Source organism: Oncorhynchus tshawytscha, linkage group LG30, assembly GCF_018296145.1.
Source record: "Oncorhynchus tshawytscha isolate Ot180627B linkage group LG30, Otsh_v2.0, whole genome shotgun sequence".
NCBI lineage: Eukaryota > Metazoa > Chordata > Actinopteri > Salmoniformes > Salmonidae > Oncorhynchus > Oncorhynchus tshawytscha.
Genome location: NC_056458.1, coordinates 8,860,143 through 8,878,049, shown reverse-complemented (window position 1 = coordinate 8,878,049; position 17,907 = coordinate 8,860,143). Strand labels below are relative to the sequence as shown.

Genomic DNA, 17,907 nt, shown 5'->3' with positions numbered 1-17,907 from the left:
TGAGACTGTCAGTGATTTATTTAGAATTCAAGGCACACTTAAGTCCTGCATCAGATGACCTGGCCTCCACAATCACCCGACCTCAACCCAATTGAGATGGTTTGGGATGAGCTGGACCACAGAGTGAAGGAAAAGCAGCCAACAAGTGATCAGCATATGTGGGACATCTTCAAGACAGTTGGGAAAGAATTCCAGATGAAGCTGTTTGAGAGAATGCGAAGAGTGTGCAAAGCTGTCATCAAGGTGGCTACTTTGAAGAATCTCAAATATACAGTGCCTTGCGAAAGTATTCGGCCCCCTTGAACTTTGCGACCTTTTGCCACATTTCAGGCTTCAAACATAGACATAAAACTGTATTTTTTTGTGAAGAATCAACAACAAGTGGGACACAATCATGAAGTGGAACGACATTTATTGGATATTTCAAACTTTTTTAACAAATCAGAAACTGAAAAATTGGGCGTGCAAAATTATTCAGCCCCCTTCAGTTAATACTTTGTAGCGCCACCTTTTGCTGCAATTACAGCTGTAAGTCGCTTGGGGTATGTCTCTATCAGTTTTGCACATCGAGAGACTGACATTTTTTCCCATTCCTCCTTGCAAAACAGCTCAAGCTCAGTGAGGTTGGATGGAGAGCATTTGTGAACAGCAGTTTTCAGTTCTTTCCACAGATTCTCGATTGGATTCAGGTCTGGACTTTGACTTGACCATTCTAACACCTGGATATGTTTATTTTTGAACCATTCCATTGTAGATTTTGCTTTATGTTTTGGATCATTGTCTTGTTGGAAGACAAATCTCCGTCCCAGTCTCAGGTCTTTTGCAGACTCCATCAGGTTGTCTTCCAGAATGGTCCTGTATTTGGCTCCATCCATCTTCCCATCAATTTTAACCATCTTCCCTGTCCCTGCTGAAGAAAAGCAGGCCCAAACCATGATGCTGCCACCACCATGTTTGACAGTGGGGATGGTGTGTTCAGGGTGATGAGCTGTGTTGCTTTTACGCCAAACATAACGTTTTGCATTGTTGCCAAAAAGTTCAATTTTGGTTTCATCTGACCAGAGCACCTTCTTCCACATGTTTGGTGTGTCTCCCAGGTGGCTTGTGGCAAACTTTAAACAACACTTTTTATGGATATCTTTAAGAAATGGCTTTCTTCTTGCCACTCTTCCATAAAGGCCAGATTTGTGCAATATACGAATGATTGTTGTCCTATGGACAGAGTCTCCCACCTCAGCTGTAGATCTCTGCAGTTCATCCAGAGTGATCATGGGCCTCTTGGCTGCATCTCTGATCAGTCTTCTCCTTGTATGAGCTGAAAGTTTAGAGGGACGGCCAGGTCTTGGTAGATTTGCAGTGGTCTGATACTCCTTCCATTTCAATATTATCTCTTGCACAGTGCTCCTTGGGATGTTTAAAGCTTGGGAAATCTTTTTGTATCCAAATCCGGCTTTAAACGTCTTCACAACAGTATCTCGGACCTGCCTGGTGTGTTCCTTGTTCTTCATGATGCTCTCTGCGCTTTTAACGGACCTCTGAGACTATCACAGTGCAGGTGCATTTATACAGAGACTTGATTACACACAGGTGGATTGTATTTATCATCATTAGTCATTTAGGTCAACATTGGATCATTCAGAGATCCTCACTGAACTTCTGGAGAGAGTTTGCTGCACTGAAAGTAAAGGGGCTGAATAATTTTGCACGCCCAATTTTTCAGTTTTTGATTTGTTAAAAAAGTTTGAAATATCCAATAAATGTTGTTCCACTTCATGATTGTGTCCCACTTGTTGTTGATTCTTCACAAAAAAATACAGTTTTATATCTTTTTGTTTGAAGCCTGAAATGTGGCAAAAGGTCGCAAAGTTCAAGGGGGCCGAATACATTCGCAAGGCACTGTATTTTAATTTGTTAAACCCTTTTTTGGTCACTTCATGTCTCAAAGTAATGATGGACTGTCATTTCTCTTTGCTAATTTGAGCTGTTCTTGCCATAAGATGGACTTGGTATTTTACCAAATAGGGCTATCTTCTGTATACCACCCCTACCTTGTCACAACACAACTGATTGGCTCAAACACATTAAGAAGGAAAGAAATTCCACAAATTAACTTTTAACAACGCACACCTGTTAATTGAAATGCATTCCAGCTGACTACCTCATGAAGCTGGTTGAGAGAATGCCAAGAGTGTGCAAAACTGTCATCAAGGCAAAGGGTGGCTACTTTGAAGAATCTCAAATATAAAATCTATTTTGGGTTGTTTAACACTGTTTTGGCTACTATGTGATTCCATATGTGTTATTTCATAGTTTTGATGTCTTCTCTATTATTCTACAATGTAGAAAATAGTAAAAATTAAGAAAAACCTTTGAATGAGTAGGTGTGTCCAAACATTTGACTGGTACTGTATATTTGTTAATAATTTGATTCGGTGATCTGGTAGTGGTGCACTGGGTGTTTATAGTTAAAAATGCAAGTGATGGAAATTCAATATTTGATTTTGTCTCTGCTGTAAGTAACAGGTGATCAAGAGAAAATTGGAAGAAGGGAAAGTATAGTGCAACGGAAGGAGCCAATACGTTGTGTGTAGTTAAATGTTTACACAGGTTTGAATTCTGAAGGCCATACCTTTTATGTCTCTATCCCAAGAAATTCTGTCTGCTATGGACTGGAGGGAACATAGAGTACAGGGCACACACCACGAGAAGAATACAATAAACAACAGCTCAGGATTGTACATCTACGAGAGAACAAGTATGATGGAGGAAGTGAGTGTGTTAATTATGGGGGTTGGAGGAGCTGTGGGCAGAGTGGGTGAGGGAGAGTTGGAGCGGTAGAGACAGACAACCTGACATAGAGTGAATCTCATGTTCCGGTGTCACCATGGCAACCGAATTGAGTTAGGGTGAGTCGGTAGGAAACTATATTTTCCTCACTCTATTGCTCTTACTCAAAACTCTGCTAAGCGTGTGCTAAAGCTTGGAGAATAAATTAACTATGGAAACACATAGAACACTTAAGTGGAATGAATGGTAGAAGTAGAGGCATATACACGATATAGAAAATAGATGATCAAATCGTATCCTTATTAAACTCAGACACACAGCAAAACATCTCTCTACATCACACACACAAGTCGTATTATATACACAACACATGTGTACGTAAGGATTCACATGAATGCAACCCCCCCCCCTTCTCAGATACTAATACCACATCTTTAATTCATTCTATGGCTCTTCCTTATTTTGCCCCCTGCAATAATCCTTTTCTCAACTCTGTCACTGCATACTCTCCCTTCTCTCTGCCTCCAGGGAGATGTTTCCATGGAAACTGGTTACAATAAATATGTTTGAAACATAAAGTACGTGATTGGCATATGCGCACGCACGCTCGCCGCACGCACGCACACGCACGCACACGCACACACACACACACACACACACACACACACACACACACACACACACACACACACACACACACACACACACACACACACACACACACACACACACACAGAGAGAATAATACCCAGAACAAATTAAAAATACTCTGTTAGTTTATTCTCTAGGATGTCTACTTGGTGCATATACTGTACTCGCCTCCTTATGAAATGTAAGCAAGACATCAAGCAATGTTAGGACTTAGACATAGTGTGTCCATGCATGCAGGGAACAGTGTAAGTAATTGGTGGTATGTAACGCTCACTGATGTATAGTTGACAAAGAGGGTAATTAATACTTTACAAAATTCTTGGGTTTCTAGAAGTGAACCCATCACCTATATTTGGAAGTCATTTCCACAAGCTAAGGTAGAGAGCCAGAGAGCAGGGAGGGGCATTGGAGAGAGATATGAATTATACATTAGAGAAGATTTCAGATAATTATACCTGGCCAGAAATAAGAAAATACCTTAGCTGGAAGGGAAGGAGAGATGGGGAAATGGATAGAGTGATGAAATAATGGGTATTAGGGAAAAAAAGAGGGTGATTTGGAGATAGCTGGGTGAGCGAGACAGGGGAATCTGGATGGGATTATTAAACAACTGGGCATATGGACTGAAAAGACAAACGAGAGTATTAAATACTCTCCATTTGGGTTGTGTCAGTTGAGGATCTGGCATGACGTGACAGCCTATATTTAGACTGCATGCAGTCTATGAGCATGCATGTGTGAGATGAATGGACTGAACTGGTGGATACAAGACTCAGTAAACTGAATATGTACGTGTGTCATGTAGTATGTTCCCAGTGAGTCCGTATGGCTGGAGACAAGCCTGGCTCTCTGAATATGAAACGCAACCTATGCATAACATTTGCATGTCTTCCTTTTTTTGGGCAGCGATAAGGCTATGGCTAACTCACAAATAGATTTCCCCAATCTGCAGCCCAATCTGCAACATACAATTGAAGAAGTAAGACTTCTACACTGGGGCTTATTTTCTACTAAATCTCACAGTAAAAGGCACATGCACGCTAATATGTCAATAAAGGTATAGGCGAATGAACACAATGTATACCCTCCCCCCTTCTCTCTCTCCAAGGACACTCTCACTGTATTTCTCTCTCACTGTATTTCTCTCTCTCAAACACACACACCTGCTTTGTTTTGATGCCCAACTTGCACCTTAAAATGCATTCTGAAGAGAGCCCAGATCCATAAATGACCAGGTTGTAGGTGTCGCAGTTCATGACAAACATAGTTGAAAACAACAAAAGACAGGTCTTCCCTCGCTCTTAGTCTCATCTCTTTGCTGCTGTGTTTTGCTGTGAAATATAACACTGAAACAGCTGGGGAATAGGGACCACATGTTGGTGTGAGGAATGCGACAGATTCTGTTTTTGAGTGATGCACAAACACATGACTATTAATATTATAGAATACTATAACACTTTCCGACAAAAATGTACTCGAACAAAATGAACCATTCAAACAGAGTGGTACGGGATTTAATAAGCCCCAAGCAAACAAAGAATGTACACATGGATGTTCACGCTGAAGCACATAGCACCTTCGGAAAACACGTTGTCACGGCAACGGGCATCTGCAAGTGTTACTGTTGCAATCTGAAAGGAAACGGATGGAGGATGGGACAGGGTGGGGATAGGGGTGGATAGAAGTGTCATTATTGACTGAGCTATCAAGGAGAAAGGGAAGGAGGGAGAAAGAAAGAGGGGTAATGGGATGTGCTGTTGTGTTACACATCTCACTGGGCACACCGGTTGAATCTACGTCGTTTCCACATCATTAAAATGAAATTACGTTGAACCAACGTCGAATAGACGTTGAATTGACATCTGTGGACAGTGGGATAATTCTAAAAGGTCAGAGTGTTATGCGTAGGGCTAACAAATATTTCGGGAAAAGAACGACAAAGTAAAAAAGGACTGGGTTTTGAAAACTGTCTTGAGACATACATTTGTTTAATTGAATTATCTTAGAAAGCACTGAAGCACATTGCCTCGTCATTTACAGCAAAATGTATTTTTCATAAAAGTGTATTTATATTTTACTCAATCAAGGAAAAGCAGATCTGTAAGACATCAGATATCTTATGTGTGTAAATTGTGTATAAAACTAAGACAAAGTGTATTATCAGTGAACCACCTTCAAACAGTAGCCTACTAAAAATGTTTCAGCGTGTTCTCTGGTTTTATAATTGCCCAATGTCATCCACTCTTGCAGAGTTAGGTGTCCATTTTAGTCATCCATTCTAGCAGAGTTAGGTGCCCATTTTTGGTGCATAATATCACAGTAGGACTGAGTTCCACTATATAATTAGCTGGCACTCAACCTTGACAGCGCTCTCTCTTTGCACTCTACCTGACACTGATGAATAGATATTATCAGCACTTACAGAATCAACACTCAATACACACCCACACACTGTGACTCTCTCTCTCTCTATCTCCCTCTCTCTCTCTCACACACACACACACACACACACACACACACACACACACACACACACACACACACACACACTTTCTGGCAATGTGCACACAGGTGATTTTCTATAGAAATAGTGAACTAGAACAATAGTATATGACAATGAAGACGCTACTTGACTGACACCTGGTGGTAGAAACTGCACAATTAAGTGCATTACTCACCTAAAAAAAGCTGCACAAGGAAAGGTAGATTCAGGATTGCCATGTTGGCAGCTTTCCTCAAAAATTTTATACTTGGAAAACAATGTAGTTTTTCGGCTACTACTATATTGCACCACGGCCAACATGGCATTTCTCATTTATATTCACACTACCGTTCAAAAGGTTAGGGTGACTTAGAAATGTCCTTGTTTTTGAAAGAAAAGCACATTTTATATCCATTAAAATGACATAAAATCGATCAGTAAAATTTGGAAACGCCTAATCATTCAAGGATTTTTCTTTATTTGGATTATTTTCTAAAGTGTAGAATAATAGTGAAGACATCAAAACTATGACAAAAACACATATGGAAGCATGTAGCAAACAAAAAAGTGTTAAACAAATCTTAATATTTTTTCAATTTTAGATTCTCCAAAAATAGCCAGCCTTTGCCTTGATGACAGCTTTGCACACTTTTGGCATTCACTCAACAAGCTCCACCTGGAATGCTTTTCCAACAGTCTTGAAAGAGTTATTCTGAGTTATCCACATATTCTGAGCACTTGTTGGCTGCTTTTCCTTCACTCTGTGGGACAGCTCATCCCAAACCATCTCAATTGGGTTGAGGTCGGGTGATTGTGGAGGCCGGTCATCTGATGCAGCACTCCATCACTCTCCTTCTTTGTCAAATAGCCCTTACCCAGCCTAGACGTGTGTTGGGTCATTGTCCTATTGAAAAACAAATGATAGCCCCACTGTGCGCAAACCAGATGGGATGGCCTATTGCTGCAGAATCTTGTGGTATCCATGCTGGTTAAGTGTGGCTGGAATTCTAAATAAATTACTGACAGTCTCACCAGCAAAGCACCCCCACACCTCCTCCTCCCGTGCTTCACGGTGGGAACCACACATGCGGGGATCATCCATTCACCTACTCTGCATCTCACAAAGACACTGCGGTTGGAACCAAAAATCTCAAATTTGACACATCAGACCAAAGGACAGACTTTCATTGCAGTTCCAACCGCCGTGTGTCTTTGTGAGACGCAGAGTGGGTGAACCGATGATCTCCGCATGTGTGGTTCTCACTGTGAAGCATGGAGGAGGAGGTGTGATGACGTGTGGGTGCTTTGCTGGTGACACTGTCAGTGATTTATTTAGAATTCAAGGCACACTTAACCAGCATGGCTGCCACAGAATTCTGCAGCGATACGCCATCCCATCTGGTTTGCACTATCATTTGTTTTTCAACAGGACAATGACCCAACACACCTCCAGGCTCTGTAAAGGCTATTTGACCAAGAAGGAGAGTGATGCAGTGTTGCAGCAGATGACCTGGCCTGCACAACCACTCGACCACCCTCTCAGGCCCCAGAGCCTGAGCAGGGAATTTGAGGTTTCGAATGACTGAAGGAGCGAGAATATACAGTACCAGTCAAAGGTTTGGACATAATAGTACAAATAAAGAAAAACCCTTGAATGAGTACGTGTCCAAACTTTTGACTAGTACTGCATACTATAAAAAATTGTGTAGTTTGTGTTGATTATTGTAACCTTTGTCTTCCCCCTTTTGGAATTGACTTTTTCTTTTAAAATGTTTCACCCCCGTCCAGTGGGTGGCGACAATACACATTTTTTGTGTGTAGTTCGCCATTAAACTTGAAGAAAAATGGGTCCGTTTTACCGGTTGCATCCATTTCCGGTTTGAGAAACGTTTCAAAACTCTGGTCGAAGAGGTTGGGTCGTCACTATTTACCACAGCCACAAAGTCATAAACCCCGCCTATTAACCCTCCTGCTGTGTTCCGGTCGATTTGGACCAATTTCCAAATTTTCTCTCTGAAAAATGTAGTTAATTTAATCTGACTGTCATAAGGTTCCATGACTTTGTCCACACAGGGCATCTGATCACACAAAATACATTTTGATGATTTTCATAAAATTTGGGGTGTTTATTTATCTTTTGTACACCTGTGGTGTTCCTGGTCAAAAATGACAGGTCATTAGAAATGAATGAGTGAGACTACAATTAGTGTATAAAATTTAGTTCAGGCACATTCCCATTCATCAGATGTACACACTTCATCTCCCAGACCTGCACATGCATGTGTGTTTGAGCACACACACACACACACACACATACACACACACCTCACTCCCCTTCTTGGCTTCCATAGCAACCCCCACAGGAACCTTTCCCCAATAGAATCTTTCCCCCACGGGGAAAGCAAGCAATGCAGGTGTAGTAGCACGGTGGCTAGGAAAAACTCCCTAGAAAGGCCAAAACCTAGGAAGAAACCTAGAGAGGAACCAGGCTATGAGGGGTGGCCAGTCCTCTTCTGGCTGTGCTGGGTGGAGATTATAACAGAACATGGCCAAGATGTTCAAATGTTCATAAATGACCAGCATGGTCAAATAATAATAATCACAGTAGTTGTCGAGGGTGCAAGTCAGCACCTCAGGAGTAAATGTCAGTTGGCTTTTCATAGCCAATCATTGAGAGTATCTCTACCGCTCCTGCTGTCTCTAGAGAGTTGAAAACAGCAGGTCTGGGACTGGTAGACCGATAACCCTGAAGGAGCTGCAAAGCTCCACAGCGGAGATTGGAGTATCTGTCCATAGGACCACTTTAAGCCGTACACTCCACAGAGCTGGGCTTGGAGTGGCCAGAGAGAGTGTCCAGAAAAAAATAAGTAAACATGTTTGGTGTTCACCAAAAGGCATGTGGGAGACTCCCCAAACACATGGAAGAAGGTACTCTGGTCAGATGGGACTAAAATTGAGCCTTTTGGCCATCAAGGAAAATGCTATGTCTGCCGCAAACCCAACACCTCTCATCACACTGAGAACTCCATCCCCACAGTGAAGCATGGTGGTGGCAGCATCATGCTGTGACTGGGAAACTGGTCAGAATTGAAGGAATGATGGATGGTGCTAAATATAGGGAAATTCTTGAGGGAAACCTGTTTTAGTCTTCCAGAGATTTGAGACTGGGACGGAGGTTCACCTTCCAGCAGGACAATGACCCTAAGCATACTGCTACACCAGCGGAACCCATCCAACTTGAAGGACCTGGAGCAGTATTGCCTTGAAGAATGGACAAAAATCCCAGTGGCTAGATGTGCCAAGCTTATAGAGACATGCCCAAAGAGACTTGCAGCTGTAATTGCTGCAAAAGGTGGCACTACAAAGTATTGACTTTGGGGGGATGAATAGCTATGCACGCTGAAGTTTTCTGTTTTTTTTTGTCTTATTTCTTGTTTGTTTCACAATAAAAAATATTTTGCATTTTCAGTGGTAAGCATGTTGTGGAAATCAAATTATACAAACCCCTGAAAAATACATTTTAATTTCAGGCTGTAAGGCAACAAAATAGGACAAATGCCAAGGGGGTGAATACTTTCGCAAGCCACTGTATGTGTTCCTAGCCGCCCGAAAGGTGATGCGCCAAGGTGGGACAACCTCTATGGGAAATGCTTGAGACATGACAGAGAGTATTAAGAGTAAGAACACGGCCTTTGTGTTGGAGGTGCAGTCATAACTCAATATTTTTGTTTCGGGTTTGGCTGCTTGGAGAATTGTTGTCATATCTGATCCAGTGGGGAAATCACACAGGAAGACGTGATGATGCCCTACTGTCAGATATGTTTTTTGAAGCTGCTGAAGTATAATCCATCCTCCCTGTTAGATATGGAACCATGGTCATATCCAAGATCACTTTGGCAGATAAGAGTGATCTTGGCATACTGGTTGAGATAAGGCCAAAGACTATTCTCATATCATCTGTCAGTATGACTTGTAAACGTTGTCCAATACATTAAATAAATTGAGAATGTGCATTTGAACTACCTTGTGTTCATGCCAGAGTCCATTTCATCACTGGTTCTTAACCACGACCAGAAGGACAACCTGTCATACAATTGCTCAATTTTCCCAATGTAATAGAACCATCAAATTGGTGCAGAGTACCACTTTCTTTCCTCACTGAGTTTTATTGTATTTAATCATAGTGAATATCAGCCCAATTCCAAATGTAATTCCAAATGACAGAACCTGGTCCAAGTCCATCGCTCACATGTGTGAATGGTCATGTCAATGTTCGACTGGTGAGACACAGCAGACAGGCTTGGGGGGAAATAGTTTGATGAGTTGGCGTTTGGTCCCTCCTTGCTTAATGTTGGTACCACATTCAGAAAGCGCCTGTTATATTGGATCTTTGTTTGAGCCTACCAGTCTTAATTCTTCTCCTGCTCGTCCACCTGTGAGAATGGTTAAAAACAAAGGGTCAGAAGTGTGGCGTCTTCAAAGCAAACTTGCCAGAAGTGCAAGTCATGTAGAATATGCCACATTCATTTTAGTAGTTAATTTAATTTCTATTAAACACAAAATCCCACCTTGGGAGTAGGTCCCCTGACATTCCATGCTCTGGCCAAGGAGCTTGGACTGGGATAGGAAAAGGAAATGGGAAAGATGAATCAAAGTAAGCCCCTCCAAATAATCTCTTGAAATAATGGTACACAAATAAATGAATCAGACCTGAATAATTTCACGTATTTACAGCAATGTTCTAAAAGCTAGATCCTTAGTGGCTACATAATTATTTTTGTAACTTTTAAATGAATGTTATGAAATACAACTTATAAAATGCCCAGCCTGGTCTCAGACTAGATGTAACATAGTAACTATAAATCTGGGACATTCAAATTAGTATGATATATTACATTTAGTATGGTTACATAAGATCGATGGTTACTAAAGGCAAAAACTAAAGTAGGGTGGTTTGTCAAGGTGGATGGGTGGCCGAACCCTTTAACCTAACTACTAAACTTAACACTAACCCCTAGCCTAGCTAACCTTAGCCATCTAGCTAGAATTTGTATCATATAATACGTTTTTCAAATTCGTAACATATAATAAGATTTGTAATTCGTAGGTCGGTAGCCAATTGGTTAGAGTTTTGGGCCAGTAACCGAAAGGTTGCTAGATCAAATCCTCGAGCTGACAAGGTAAAAATCTGTCATTCTGCCCCTGAACAAGGCAGTTAACACACTGCTCCCCGGTAGGCCGTCATTGTAAATAAGAATTTGTTCTTAACTGACTTGCCTAGTTAAAATATATATATATATATATCATACAAAATGGGTGATGAACATCCATAAATTAACACATAACATACTAAATGGAGTGTCTTGGATTTATGTACAGAATAATACGAAATGCTCTGAGATCAGGTTGCAGTGCTTCTTGCGCATCGTTTAACTCTTACCCCATCAGTACCCAAAATGTAAGCTTTTTTTATTCCAATGTTTGTAAACAAACACTGTATAGCCTCAAAACATGGTTAAAACTATCATTTTTACATCATAGTCCTTACATCCATAGCTGTCAATGAATTTGAGAGTGGTTACATTTCTCCAGGCACATCCCTCAGCTTTGAACCAAAACAGAGCTGGGGTGACCATTTGGTTATTGTTTCAATTAAGGACTAGATTTAATTATTGATTACTTGCCTCCCAACAGTCTGGGGGCAACCTCAAGTGTGCTGAACTCCAGTGCAGACTAGCTGAACACAGCATTGCCCTGCAGGGGCACACCACCTGGTTATCACAGGACAGTCCTTCCAATTCCTCAATATTGGGGAGAAGGGAAGAAAATAAAAGCTGAATACCTTTCAAAAACCAGTTTTCCATCCAACCATTTAATGCGGATGACTTACCTGATGCATGAAAAAAGTTGCAACCGGGCTGATGGAAACATGAAATGCTGGTACAATTTTATAAATGCCGACAGACAATTTGTTTGTTCGACACGATGGGATCTTTTTATGTCTGTAAAGTGTATTATTCTAGAAATGGTGGTGGAAACTCCTTTATGTGCAAATATTGATATAATATAAATGTATTGAAGTAATAAGTTACACTACGTAAGCAAAAGTATGTGGACACCTGCTTGTCTAACATCTCATTCCAAAATCATGGGCATGAATATGGAGTTTGTTCCCCCATTGCTGCTATAACAGCCTCCACTCTTGTGGGAAGACTTCCAATTAGATGTTGGAACATTGCTGCAGGGAGTTGCTTCCATTCAGCCACAAGAGGTGAGGTTGGGCACTGATGTTGGGTGATTAGGCCTGGCTTGCAGTCGGCGTTCCAATTCATCACAAAGGTGTTCGATGGGGTTGAGGTCAGGGCTCTGTGCAGGCCAGTCAAGTTCTTCCACACCGATCTCGACAAACCATTTCTGTATGGACCTCGTTTTGTTCATGGGGGGCAGTGTCATGCTGAAACAGGAAAGGGCCTTCCCCAAACTGTCGCCATAAAGTTGGAAGCACAGAATCTTCTAGAATGTCATTGTATGCTGTAGCATTGAGATTTTTCCTTTCACTGGAACTAAGGGGCTTAGCCTGAACCATGAAAAACAGCCCCAGACCATTATTCCTCCTCCAAACTGTACAATTGGCACTATGCATTGGTGCAGGTAGCGTTCTCCTGGCATCCTCCAAACCCAGATTAGTCCGACAGACTGCCAGAAGGTGAAGAGTGATTCATCCCTCCAGAGAACGTGTTTCCTCTACTCCAGAGTCCAATGGCAGTGAGCTTTACACCAATCCAGCCAACACTTAGCATTGCACATGGTGATCTTAGGCTTGTGTGCGGCTGCTCTGCCATGGAAACCAATTTCATGAAGCTCCCGACTAACAGTCATTGTGCTGACCTTGCTTCCAGAGGCAGTTTGGATCTTCGTAGTTAGGGTTGCTAACGATGAAAGAGGTGGGCCGTTGTTGCTCCTAGACATTTCCACTTCACAATAACAGCACTTACAGTTGAACGGGGCAGTTCTGGCAGGGCAGAAATTTGATGAACTGACTTGTTGGAAAGGTGGCAGCCTATGACGGTGCCACGTTGAAAGTCACTGAGCTCTTCAGTAAGGCCATTCTACTGCCAGTGTGATCGATTTTATACACCTGTCAGCAATGAGTGTGACTAAAATAGCTCAATCCACATACTTTGTACAGTGTACTAATAACAAAGGGACTAAAGTTTCATGATATTTTAAATATCGCCTATTAAGAAGTTGTCCTTGTTGACATTTAAGTCGACAGGAAATATCAAGAGACTCTGGCTAGTCAAATCAAAGTGTATTTGTCACGTGCACAGGATACAAGAAGAGTGGAGGCTGCTATAGCAGCAAAGGAGGGACCAACTCCATGTTAAATAAAGCCCATGATTTTGGAATGAGATGTTTGACAAGCAGGTGCTCACATACTTTCGGTCATGTAGTGTATGTTACAACACAGAGTTTAAATGTATTTTATATCTCACCAAAAATCGCAGGTCAACAAGCGTCATCTGGACCAAAAGGCCATATTAGCATGGGCAACACCATTGAGGGCATCCACCATTTTAACACAGACGGATTTTAATGTAGTGAACTAGGTGGGACTTCCAACTTCATTGGCTGATCCCACCTGGTGACCCTGACGGAGTCATGTCCAACTGGGTTATAAGGAGGGATGAGCCAATCGTGAAGAAGAAAATGAACAACTTTAAAATGAAGATAGCCTCAATTGCTGTCACAGACGCTATAGTGGCACAGATACAAAGACGAGTCCTCTATCTCTATGGTCTTGACTAAAGCTGTGTTCAAATACCCATAATAACATACTGTATACTACATACTTAAAGAGTATATACTACATACTATAAGTTCATTTTAGTATACTGTAAAAGAATGGTATGCTTTCAGTTGAGCGCGCGCTTTGCCTGTCTACCGGAAGTTGATGCTGTTGCTATGCAACCTACTTGTAAATTCAACCTGGAGTGCCAGAGTGCGCTAATTCATAAATTCAAAGATTTTGCTCTTGAGTGTTCAGAGTGCACACTGGATGCTCTGGCGGAGGAGTAGGGTTGTTCCTAGCATTCTGACCTCACAATGGCAGTCAAGCACCCAAGCTAACTGGCTAACTGACACAACAGTGGTAAGCTTGATTACCAACAACGACGAGATGGCCTACAGGGAGGAGGTGAGGGCCCTCGGAGTGTGGTGTCAGGAAAATAACCTCACACTCAACGTCAACAAAACTAAGGAGATGATTGTGGACTTCAGGAAACAGCAGAGGGAACACCCCCTTATCCAAATCAATGGAACAGTAGTGGAGAGGGTAGTAAGTTTTAAGTTCCTCTGCGTACACATCACAGACAAACTGAATTGGTCCACCCACACAGACAGCATCGTGAAGAAGGCGCAGCAGTGCCTCTTCAACCTCAGGAGGCTGAAGAAATTCGGCTTGTCACCAAAAGCACTCACAAACTTCTACAGATGCACAATCGAGAGCATCCTATTGGGCTGTATCACCGCCTGGTACGGCAACTGCTCCGCCCACAACCGTAAGGCTCTCCAGAGGGTAGTGAGGTCTGCACAACGCATCCCCGGGGGCAAACTACCTGCCCTCCAGGACACCTACACCACCCGATGTCACAGGAAGGCCATAAAGATCATCAAGGACAACAACCACCGGAGCCACTGCCTGTTCACCCCGCTATCATCCAGAAGGCGAGGTCAGTACAGGTGCATCAAAGCTGGGACCGAGAGACTGAAAAACAGCTTCTATCTCAAGGCCATCAGACTGTTAAACAGCCACCACTAACATTGAGTGGCTGCTGCCAACAGACTGACTCAACTCCAGCCACTTTAATAATGGGAATTGATGGGAATTGATGTAAAATATATCACTAGCCACTTTAAACAATGCTATTTAATATAATGTTTACATACCCTGCATTATTTATCTCATATGTATACGTATATACTGTACTCTATATCATCTACTGCATCTTTATGTAATACATGTATCACTAGCCACTTTAAACTATGCCACTTTGTTTACATACTCATCTCATATGTATATACTGTACTCGATACCATCTACTGCATCTTGCCTATGCCACTCTGTACCATCACTCATTCATATATCTTTATGTACATATTCTTTATCCCTTTACACTTGTGTGTATAAGGTAGTAGTTTTGGAATTGTTAGTGAGATTACTCGTTGGTTATTACTGCATTGTCGGAACTAGAAGCACAAGCATTTCGCTACACTCGCATTAACATCTGCTAACCATGTGTATGTGTGACAAATAAAATGTGATTTGATTTAGCTACTTCCAAACACAAATGAGAGAATACTTCACTCTGATAATTTTAATCACCCTAGCAGAGCTGGTTAGCAGTTTATGCAGAGCATTGGTGACTATAACTGTGTTGCTGGATTTTTTTGCCGACTTTTACTGATGCCGGGCCACATTGTGTTTTTTACATGTATTTTTATTTAACTAGGCAAGTCAGTTAAGAACAAATTCTTATTTACAATGACAGCCTACCACATTCAACCGGTGTTGAGCGTTTGTAAATTCATCAGTTGTTCCTATGAATGATGTGAATAATCAAGTCAATAAATATTGGGTAGTTAGTTAGATAGCATAAAGTAAATACACTGCCAAGTTCGATGTACTAGTAGCCAACTAACGTTACAGTAGGTCGCTAACATACCAGGTACATACTGCTGTAATGATATGCTATGCGGTTCCTAAGGATAGCGTAGCTTACAAATTGTCAGCCAACATAACGTGTAACGTAATTTACTTTATTACATTGTTCAACATTTTCTTAACATTTGTCATAATTAGTTAAAGCAGCGAATTCCTATCTGCTCTCGTTGGACATCGATAACTTGTGGCATGCGAACTATATCCATACTCCGAGTAAGTAGACAATGGCCCTGATCGGACAGCTCAGAGCCTCTGCTCTTTTCTGTCCATAAGAAATAATTGGATTGGTGGAAGAGGCAGGGCAGGCCTGGAGCAAGGAAGGAGGGTGTGGTCAGCAAGGCATCCCCCGAGGCTGAATGCCCTAAGGTTTTTATCAGAACGGTCGTATCCATACTATGACCAATAAGCACACTATATACTCAATTTACGTCACAAACAGTACTGCTAGTATGAGTATTCGAACACAGTTTATGAATGAAAAGGAGATATTTAACTGCGCATACCTATGACGTTGTATTCTCTGATCCCGCCCACGTGTGGTGGTCAAAAGAAACATGTCGCTCCCCTTCATACACAGATCCGCAATGTTATGCAGAAGATTTAGGGCAAGTTTAAATCTTTACGATCACACGACAAGGATTCCAAATACTACGATACGGTTACGAGTGAGTTGGCTATTTGATATCAATATATTAATTAAAAATATATTTACATGGCCGAAAAGTTGGTCAAATCGAAGTAACAAACGTTAGCTAGCATGAAATCAAGGATACTAGCTAGCTCGTGTCAATGTCAAGCAATACGTAATGTGTTGAATTGGGATGGATTGTTTTTTTTTTTTTCATTAATGAGTTATCATGGGTATGCAGGAATACATTTCTCCCTGTCTCTTCCCCTTTCAAAAACAGACATTCTGTAGCTCAGTTGGAGAAGCAAATATTGGGATATTACAATCTACAGAAGAATACAAATTTGTGGAACGACTGATCCCACCTTCACGAGTGCCCATTCCCCCTAAACATGACGGTCCTTCCCCATCTGGCTGGACTCCTCCATCAGGTAAAGCTTGACACCGGAGATTAATAGCTAATTAGCATAGGTAGTCAACGGTCTTCCGTCTGTTTTCCGTAATCAAGCGCTGTAAACGTGCAAATATGGCCAGTTGCAGCCGGCAGTATATTTTTCGGTGATATGAAAGACAAGGTCCTTATGCTTCCAAAACCATACCGCTAGTGATTCATGTTAGTGTTCAGACCGAGCGTCGGCCCCCCCATCCATCCCATCCCATATACAGAAGACGCCTTTGTCCAATGACTCTTGTGTAATGGAACTAAGTCATGATCAAAGACTAACCTAAGCAGGTGACATTTACTTTATGGTTAACCTCAAATGTTTTTCCATCTTTTCCTTACCCCCTTTTAACCCAACATTTTATAGAGTTACCTCCTGCTTTGCCGTACATGATCCGTCGCTCCCGAATGCACAATGTTCCTGTCTACACAGACCTCACCCATGGCAGCCGCAAGACAACCCTTGTACGCAAAGTTGAAGGGGACATCTGGGTGAGCGAGACAGAATTTCTATGGTTCTTCTGTCAAAACATTTTTTGTAACTTTTGCAGAATTGCAAATCAGTATGGATGACTGACTGGAAGTATAAGAGCTTTATATTTATCTATCTGTTATGTTTTCCTGTCAATATACAATTGTTTCCTCCTAATTAATGGTGCTACTTTCTCCCGTCAGGCTCTTGAGAAGGATGTTAAGGAGTACCTGCAACAGCTTACTGGCAAAGACCTGCCAACACAGGTCAATGAGGTGACCATGACACTTCGGGTCAAAGGTCACTTTGATACAGAGCTGAAGGAGTGGCTGGTGGAGAAGGGATTCTAACTGGACTGCTGGTGAGGTGGTAAACTGTTGCAGAACAGTTGTCAGAGAAAAAGAGTGCATACTTTTCTACATGAAACCCAACAATTTGAAATGCATCCTGTATTGAAATAGAATAGATAATAAAGAGACAGTTGTTTATTTATGTAGATGTGCTCCATGTCAATTATGCTTGTATGGAACACTTTATGCTTGAAAGTTGAATTATTAAATTGGCATTTCCTATTTTTTGGGGGGGGGGGCTGCGTTGTATTGCAATAAAATATCACCATTACCTGTGTGGTGTAGTCAATACTGAAAAATGAATTTACGATTTGGTGTATTACACATTTTTCATGGCTGTTCATGGTGTTTATATATGACGTTGGATACTG

General features: G+C 41.6%; 1 protein-coding gene across 1 annotated transcript; it reads left to right on the top strand.

Moving 5' to 3' along the window:
- The first annotated feature begins 16,150 nt into the window (after positions 1-16,150).
- mrpl49 (mitochondrial ribosomal protein L49) lies at positions 16,151-17,813 on the top strand. Its single transcript, XM_024394501.2, has 4 exons — positions 16,151-16,309; positions 16,553-16,703; positions 17,082-17,206; positions 17,390-17,813. Exons 1-4 carry the CDS (start codon positions 16,199-16,201, stop codon positions 17,534-17,536), a joined length of 534 nt encoding a protein of 177 aa, XP_024250269.1. The 5' UTR covers positions 16,151-16,198; the 3' UTR covers positions 17,537-17,813.
- The last annotated feature ends 94 nt before the right edge of the window (positions 17,814-17,907 follow it).

Excerpts from the sequence above, each read along its gene's own strand:
- mrpl49 (XM_024394501.2), top strand. The coding sequence starts at position 16,199 with ATGTCGCTCCCCTTCATACACAGATCCGCAATGTTATGCAGAAGATTT. Across the intron at positions 16,704-17,081 it reads TGGCTGGACTCCTCCATCAG|AGTTACCTCCTGCTTTGCCG; the intron begins GTAAAGCTTGAC and ends AACATTTTATAG. Across the intron at positions 17,207-17,389 it reads AAGTTGAAGGGGACATCTGG|GCTCTTGAGAAGGATGTTAA; the intron begins GTGAGCGAGACA and ends TTCTCCCGTCAG.